Source organism: Prosopis cineraria, unplaced genomic scaffold (genome assembly GCF_029017545.1).
Source record: "Prosopis cineraria cultivar Desert tree isolate PC_DT_omini unplaced genomic scaffold, ASM2901754v1 PC2, whole genome shotgun sequence".
NCBI lineage: Eukaryota > Viridiplantae > Streptophyta > Magnoliopsida > Fabales > Fabaceae > Prosopis > Prosopis cineraria.
The window spans coordinates 1,598,646-1,606,905 of NW_026555333.1; the positions used below are offsets into that span (position 1 = coordinate 1,598,646).

Genomic DNA, 8,260 nt, shown 5'->3' on the forward strand with positions numbered 1-8,260 from the left:
TTAATTCATAGAGATTAAAAAAATTGTTTGTTTGGTCTTTTTCTTCTTATCAAAACATTCTCTTACTTAAATACAAGAGTTAGGAAAATCATTTACATTAATTAGGAATATAGCCATATAGCATTGATAATGTCATGATGGTCGAAACCTAGCAAACTTATTCCAGACTCGATTACATCGTAGAAGATGTGCTGATCTAAATGTTTATTTAAATCAGAAGCTGGTTATCCCCAGTCATAATCCAGCATACAAACAGCAATACGAAAAATTATCGCAGTCCACATCCTATCCTACCTGATTATTTATTAGTAAAAAAAAAAGGGGGAAAACAAAACAAAGCAAAAACAAAGCAAAAATTATCGCAATCCACATCCTCAAGGTCAAAGAAGAGAGATGAATGACACAGGAGTTGGTGGTTTTATCTCTCGGGCACCTCCATGGGTTGCATTTCCGAATGCAACGTCCACCATAACTGTCATTTTGCCCGCCATGAACCTCTCCTTTGCCGCCCATCTCCTTACCTTCCCTGATGTTGTTTTTGGAACACTCTCACTCTTCACCAGAGCCACCAATCCCACCTCAACCATCTCTTCTTTCGCCACACCTTCTCTCATCTCTTCACAAATTCTCCTCAATACCCCACTGTCCTTTTCAATCCTCTGCATCTCTGCCACCACTGCTATCGTCTTCCACATCTGAAATGCTGCAATACAACCTCCTCTCAGATACTCCCGACACGCCTTGTATGCCGCTGTCTCGATGTAGTGAGGATGGATCCTCCGACCACCTTCGACCTCAATAACGTCATGGCACCGACCGGTCACGAACAGAAACCTCAGCTCCCCTTTAACAACGCCCGTGTCTCCTGTTCGAACAAAACACCTTCTAACTGTGTTTCCCGGTCTCGCGTGAAATACCTCTCTTGTTAAGGAAGGATGTCCGAGGTAGCCAGATGCATTGCTTGGTGATGACACCCATATTTCTCCTTCGATCCCGTCCTCGACCGGTTCACCGCTTTCCTCGTTTACAACCACAATGTCCATGTCCTCTTGAGATGGATTATCAGAGAGCCTTGCGACTGGCAGAAGCTTCCTGTGAGTCGGAAGCCCTGGAAAGCTAGAGTACCTATCATTGACCCTCCAAGCAGTGGAAACAAAAGTACCATTCTCCGCTAACCCGTAGGAAGGAGAGATGGAGGATGGGTTCAATCCAAATGGAATAAAAACATGGGCAAATTCTTCAACTAAATCTCTGTAGATTGACTCGTTGATGAGTATAAGGTTCCTTAAGTGGGAAAGATTTATGGGAATGGTTCCCTGCTGTGGCCCACCTCGCTTGATGACGAGGGGCAGCGCGAATGTCGGAACGGGAGTGCACGTGGCCTTGAACTCCGACATCAATTCAAGCCAGAGTCTTGGACGGTTGACGAAAGCGGTTGGGGAGGTGAGGACGCATGTGGCACCGGATACGACGGTCAATAACAGAAACATGAGACCACAATCATGGTATTGAGGCAACCACGAAACGATGATGCTGTTCGGATGAAGATCATAGGCAGCCCTCGCCGTCCTAACGTTGTGAGCAGCCGAGCCAGCAGTCATAAGCACGGGTTTCGGAATCCCGGTGGCACCCGAAGTGTACTGAACCAAATACACCTCATTCGCCCCACAACCATCATATGCCGTAGAATCAGCGCGGTTGTTTAAAATCTTGCCATTAGCATCTTTGGTGTCGTCATCGTCGTGTACAGAGATCCAACGTATTTTTTGTAACATGCGAGCCAGGTTCTCATCCTTGTGGGGGGAAGAAGAAGACACGTAGCTCTCAACACTGGAGATGTAGTCAGGCAGAGCAATGGCAGCTTTGGGTTTTGTGTGGGAAAGGACCCTGATAAGATGGTGATAATTGTGACGAGCAAAAGAAGGATGAGGGGGGGTGATGGGAACGCTAAGAAGGCCAGCCCTTTGACACGCAAAGACGACCTTCACTAATTGGAGTCCCGGAGGGCACAGGATGATGACAGTGTCGCGTCTCTGTAGAGGAATGAGGAGCTTAGAGGAAATGAGATTCGCTGAGGCATGAAGTTGAGAATAGGTGAGGAGAGTGGTGGGGGTGGAGATTCCATCGGACCAAATGAAGGCCGGCTTGGAGCGGAAGGACGGCAGGTTGGCCCAGACAGGGAGGTATTGGTGGACCACGGGTTGGTCGGGGAAGCAAGGATCATAATTCTCGTGGTGCATTTTTGGAGTGTGCTCTGCTTGGGAATGGCTAGACAGGGGAGGCTTGACTGTGTCATTTTATAGTGTGATTTTGGATTTTGATTCCGGGTTGCATGCCCTGCATGCTACATCATCCAGGTGGATAAGTTCTGAATAAATATATATTTAAGAAAAACCTTAAAGGAACGAAGAGATATTCCGCGAGAATATCCCAGTGGGTGGTCCTCGAGCTGCTCTCACAAGTCACAATTTCGTCTCATAGCTGCTGTTGTATGTGCTATGTGCTGAGATTGCAATCCATTTTGCCGTCTGCCAAAGTCATTTCTAAATTTCTATTTAATATAACCAACCTGTCTCCGTGGTTAGCTAGTCGCCCTCTTTTGTTACCTCTGGCTTTTGATGAACTGCTAGGAAAATATTCCTTCATTTGAATTCCAATTTTAATATTTCTTTTTGTATTGTTCTTTCTTTTTTTTTTAATAAATGAATGGGTAAAAAATGAATTATTGCAATATCACTTATTTTTTGTTACGTCCTCAAAAATTCTGCCCAAGCAGACATGCTTCGAAGTTTAAATAATTTTTTTCGAAGTTTTTTTATTTATTAGGAGTCCAATTCCCGCAGGCTTTTGAGAGCTTTATGAATGGCTGAACAGCTACATACGACACGAGAAAGGATTTTTTTTTTTTTTTTTTTGGTTTAAACAAAGTGGACGCTTATTGCAAGAAATTAGAAATGCGATTTGTTTCGTATGTATCCAGTCTCTTTCCATAAAGCATATTCATGGGTTTTCGTGTCAAACAGACAACGGCATTAAGTGACTGTGATTGACACGGATTTTGAACTTTTTTCCCCCCCTCTTTCCATTGCCAAGGAGAGTAAATAAACTTGCAGTTGTCCTCAACTGGACAATCACCAAGTCAATTGCTTGTAACAAAATTATTTTGTTAATTGACTCCACCGGAGCTTCATTTTCTTCTTTCCAGTGGCTCCTAAGATCACATCGTATTAAAAGGTTTATCTACAAAGAAAATTTTGAGATGATACAAGACAACCTATCAATGTAAAATATAATAGCAATAGATACACAAGAACTGAAATCCAAACTCTCAACTACATAATTGAATGATGAAAACACATACTACACACATCAACTTTTGCCAAATGTTTTAAAACTACTTTTATATTAGAATAATTTCAGTTATCTAATTAATTCATCTGAGTTTAAATTTCATTGGTAAACCTTTTCAACCAAGACAAGATCATACGCAAGCCATGTTGTTATCATCATCATCAATGATCAATCAAAAATATATCATTGAAATTACAGCAAATCACATTTAAAACTCGAATAGGTTAACATCTTCACCTTCAACAAAAAAATAAAAAAAAGCTTTTCATTGTGTTACGTGTATACATAAACTATCGAACATCGTCGCCGGTTGCATTATTTAATTTTTTTGTTTTTATTTTTTATTTTTTAGGATTCTACTGTAATCATATGACATCAACTGTCGGTCACAATAAGAGAGGAAGCATGTGAAAGGCGATAAACGAATAATCTAATGAAACCATAGGCAGAAAATGGGCATCCACTAGCACAAGCAGGACCACGTACAAGGCCTGAAGAATTACCTGGTCCAAACCACATCACGATGGGGCAGACGCACTGCACTCTAATCAGACCTGTCTTTATGAAAGACGACTTCACAACTTAAAACAGGCGTCCTACAATTTCGACAACAGAATAGACCTAACCTAAGGTTTGTCTTTTTATTGAATCTTGCACCAGATTTACCGAAAATACACAAATGCTTCAATGCCCAGACTATCCAACTTATACCACCAAGATCCTCTATTAAGTACACACACTCCATGGCTTGGCTTTTGCACTTTTGGTATGACCAAAGACGGCTGATGAAATCTTATGACAAACTTCTCATTTCAACCGGCAATCACTGTCCCCAAGCACAGGCAGCCCTGTAAATAACATAACACCGAAGATGAGAGCCATGCATGAGCACGCTATGTGTTGGCAAGTTACATATATAAACATACGAAATCAACCGTGATAGGAAATAGACAACTGAAAAGACACCAAACATGTATAATAATAAAGCGTCGAACATCTGAGGAAGAAACTCCACTCCAATCAGTCCTGTCCTTGCGGTAACAAAACCGGGTGAAATTAGATCCAAAATATACATGGGAAAATAATTTTGACACTAACAGAGCCATAAAGCAAGACCAAGAAGATTAAAAAAAGAGGAACATGGCATAGGAAAAAAAAAAACAAGTAATTAGGGATTTACACTAGCACGAGTAATTAAGTATCCATACTTTAAAAAGAAGTAACGTTTCAAACATATATGTGTATGAAAACCAGGAATTGAAGTGCATTTGGAGTACTAGAATTATGGCCAAGTTGTCCAAAACAAAACATGAGGGTTTGACCAACATTCAATTCTGAATCAAGCATCTCTTCCATTTTATTCATTTTAGAAGAAAGATGCGATTACTAGAAGCTGAAAAGCGGCACTCAAGTCAATTTATTTTTTTCCTTTTTTACAGGCGAAGGACACATCAAAAACATTATAATTTATTCAGAATGCTTGCTACAGTGGATGTCCAACTGTGGTATGCCTACCAGCCAAGTTTATTCATTCTTCATCAGAGGCTCACTGACCGCCATGACACCGTCTTATGGCTAGAGCAGTAGGTTGGAATAGCAACAGCTAATTCCCCTCCGGCCAGTACTTAATTAATTATCCCTTTCAATCGATAACTAACAACTAAAGATACCAACTAAAAGCAACTAGCATCCTGAACTGAAAAAACATAAATATTCTGCTAATAAAAAGTACTCATGCAAGAATCTAATACAAATGCCACGTCACAATGCCTGCATGAGGAGCTCTGAGAGCTCTATAGATTAGATTCTTTTCTGGTAAATTGAAAATTGACCAACAGTCGAAGGCCCACCTACCCAAAAGACAAAAGTAATATTTTAACATGTAGAACTAATGAATGGTAAACAGAATTCCTCGTCAGGAAGCATTGAGATGTGATATAAAAAAAAACATATGTTAGGAAACAGTAGCTGAAGCAGAAAATGTAATGGTTCTTAAGTTACAGGACTTCAGAAGTTCATGGAACCAAACATGAGGTTCTTTATCATTTATGAAAGGGGGTGAGGAGGATTAGGGAAGAATAAATGAGGGTTAAAGAGCAGTTTCAGCAATGAAGATAAAGACAGACTAGACTAGCACAGGAAAAGCCATCTAGTTTTTATTTATTTGGGCACAACTCTTCTTATGAATGAAAACTGAATCTGAACAGCTTTTAAAATTGAACAATTGAGGTTTACAGAATGATGGCAATTCACTGAATTTGTTTAAAGGAAAACGGCCATTTCTAAGATTAGAAACAAAAGTATCAGAGAAAGAACTTCCAAGAAAGACAAGGTCACATTTGATTAGAGTCTCTCGGAAGTTGGTGGTTGAAGTCCGTCAGCTTGACAAGACATTTCTCAAAGCATTGCATGAAGAGACTCCTATTCTCATTCATCATAGGGGGAGGATATGATACTGTCAAATTGATAAATTCAGAATGATCCTTATGGCCACTAAAACGCCAATTTCTGTTTTAAGGGTAGTATTGAAAAACCATTTGAATTCTCTAATTATATCGATCCCCAGAAGAACAGGAATAAAGAGATAGTCCATTCTACATTTCTTCCAGTAACTGGTGGAGCAGAGATTTTCGTGGCTGAGATGGCAGGTTTGAAAGTGTAGATGTTGGAGATATACCTCCACGAAAAGGATGAAAAGTTGACAACTTGGAACGTTATATTAAATGACCGTCTCTGGAAGGTTATAACTTATAGAACAACTGATAGTCCAAAACAAGTTACAAACCTCGCCCACTGGGAAGTAAAAAAGAGGGTTCCAGACCTATTCTCTGAATTCAAAATGCATAAAAATCTATTTGCAACCATGTTGGCCTCGCTTAGTATATCCCCAAAGGCACAGATAGCACGAAAAGCAATATAGGCAATCTCTATAATATTTCTGGCATCATTACTTAATAATAACGTATCCTTTTATTACTTTTTCAGTTTAAATCCACAAAAGATATTTCTCATCCCCAAAATCACTTTTTTTCATTCTCCTCATTTTTTGCCATTCCATTCTGTGCACTAAACAGACCCGGTTCATGCTTCAGTCCCAATACCAAAAGATGCATAAAAGAATGAGCATAGAACCAATATTCGGCATGCTATGATATATAGTCTTACCCAAGATTAAACATGCTATTTATGGGATCCAGAAGCTGCGGCTGTGATGGGTGCTGCGGTTGTTGCTGCTCCTGCTGGTGATGGTGCAAGCTGGCACCGGTAGCCACAGCCACGGCACTTGAAGGAGTTCCTTTTGCTTCGACAAATCTCCACATGTACCAAGAAGCAACTGACCTGTAAGGCCTCCATTTATCGCATAATTGGTCCATCTGAGAAGGTCGCGGCAGCTCCTCAAGATTGTAAAGAAGCTGAACCCCTTTGCGGACACCGAGATCATTAATTGGAAGAACATCAGGTCTATGGAGAGAAAAAATCATGAACATATGAACAGACCAAGATCCAATCCCATTAACCATCGTGAGCATTGTGAAAAGCGATTTATCATCCATATTTACAATGGCCGAATCTGATAATATCCCATTCTGGTATTTCCTGGCCAAATCATGAAGATAGCTAGCTTTCCGGCCCGAAACCCCAATCTGGCGAAGCTGTTGAGGAGTTAGGGCAAGAACTGTTTCTGGAAGAACACCGGCCTCGCTCCCACAGAGAGCGATGAAGCGGGTATAGATTGACGTGCCAGCCTTATAAGCGAGTTGCTGATACAAAATGCTACGCGTTAGAGCCAAGAATGGAGTGTGGAAATTGTCAAAGGTAGGAGGCGGGTGAATGTCAATTAAAGGAGCAAGAAGTGGATCGGCGTTTCGGAGGTAGCGCAGTGCAATCTCGACCTCGCCTTCGAAAGATAGTGACCTAGCTACGATTCTGGGAACCATTTGGGTTCGTTGTTGAACATTCTTGTTGTTCCGGCCGCCCGTCGTCTTAGCGGAGGAGGTGGTGGAAGAGATAGGTTTTGGGTTATCCACGGGGACGATTTGAGAGTTACTTGGGTCAGGAGAAAGCTTTCGGATCTTTCGGGGGCGTAAGGGGATTTTGGAAGGCGGAGAATAGGTTTGCGAAGGGGCATTACTTAGTTCGGACTCTGTTAGCGTAGCCTGTGCAATGGTAGCGGTGGCGACGGTGGCAGTTGTTGTGGTAGTTGAATTGGCGGTGGTAATGGACGTGGGGGTAGAATCCTGGCTAGACTGAGGCTGACTCTGGGTTCGGGTTTGGGTCTGTCCTTGACCTTGGGTTTGTTCGCCCATTTGCAAGGGATTCAATCAAAACCCTCTAAACTCGGGTTGACGATGGACGAGCCAGCAGTGACAGGGAGGCTAAAGATGACGGCGGTGACAGTGACGGTAACGGCGACGGCGACGGCGACGTCGGCGATGTCAAAACAAAGACAAGGGTTAGCGATACCCAAAAAAAAAAAAGGATATGCGAGATGATGACGTGATTGAATTCAGAGTGTGAGCAATAACGAGAAGTTACAAATTCGGAAACTTCTGATGTAATCCCTCGTGCAAATTCAATTCTAATCCAATCCCCCTTCCCCTCTCTTTCTCTTCTCACTAGCTTGAAGCCTTGAACGTAGCTCGGTGCGCGGCTTCTCGCCCTACACCAAATTCCTCCACCAATTGGGTGGTCTCCTCTCCTCCAACGCCACCTCGCAGCGCGTGTTACACGTGACCTGTTCCCATCGAGTCTAGTTGCCTGGACACAAGCCCAATACTTGAAGAGTTATCGTTGATGGCTGGACCTTGGGCTTTGTCTGGGTCACAAGGCTCCCCCGCATCCTCATATAGAATTTATTTTTCTCGGGTAATGTATAAAAGAGTTAAAGTATAAATTTATTTTTGAAATC

General features: G+C 41.9%; 2 protein-coding genes across 3 annotated transcripts; both read right to left on the reverse strand.

The window, feature by feature from the left end:
- Positions 1–380: 380 nt before the first annotated feature.
- LOC129301787 (uncharacterized) lies at positions 381–2,240 on the reverse strand. Its single transcript, XM_054940377.1, has one exon. It carries the CDS (start codon positions 2,238–2,240, stop codon positions 381–383), a length of 1,860 nt encoding a protein of 619 aa, XP_054796352.1.
- Positions 2,241–3,795: 1,555 nt separating this feature from the next.
- On the reverse strand, positions 3,796–8,044 carry LOC129303571 (DNA-3-methyladenine glycosylase 1-like). Of its 2 annotated transcripts, XM_054942969.1 has the most exons (3): positions 7,888–8,044; positions 6,517–7,727; positions 3,796–4,199 (listed from the first exon to the last, which is right to left on the reverse strand). In XM_054942969.1, the coding sequence occupies exons 2-3, from the start codon at positions 7,656–7,658 to the stop codon at positions 4,175–4,177; spliced, it is 1,167 nt and encodes a 388-aa protein (XP_054798944.1). In that variant the 5' UTR covers positions 7,659–7,727; positions 7,888–8,044; the 3' UTR covers positions 3,796–4,174. The 2 variants fall into 2 exon arrangements, with proteins under 2 accessions (XP_054798944.1, XP_054798943.1); XM_054942968.1 differs by having other exon boundaries at positions 6,517–8,044.
- Between the last annotated feature and the right edge of the window lie 216 nt (positions 8,045–8,260).

Excerpts from the sequence above, each read along its gene's own strand:
- LOC129301787 (XM_054940377.1), bottom strand. The coding sequence starts at position 2,240 with ATGCACCACGAGAATTATGATCCTTGCTTCCCCGACCAACCCGTGGTC.
- LOC129303571 (XM_054942969.1), bottom strand. The coding sequence starts at position 7,658 with ATGGGCGAACAAACCCAAGGTCAAGGACAGACCCAAACCCGAACCCAG. Across the intron at positions 4,200-6,516 it reads AATAGCATGTTTAATCTTGG|GGCTGCCTGTGCTTGGGGAC; the intron begins GTAAGACTATAT and ends TGTTATTTACAG.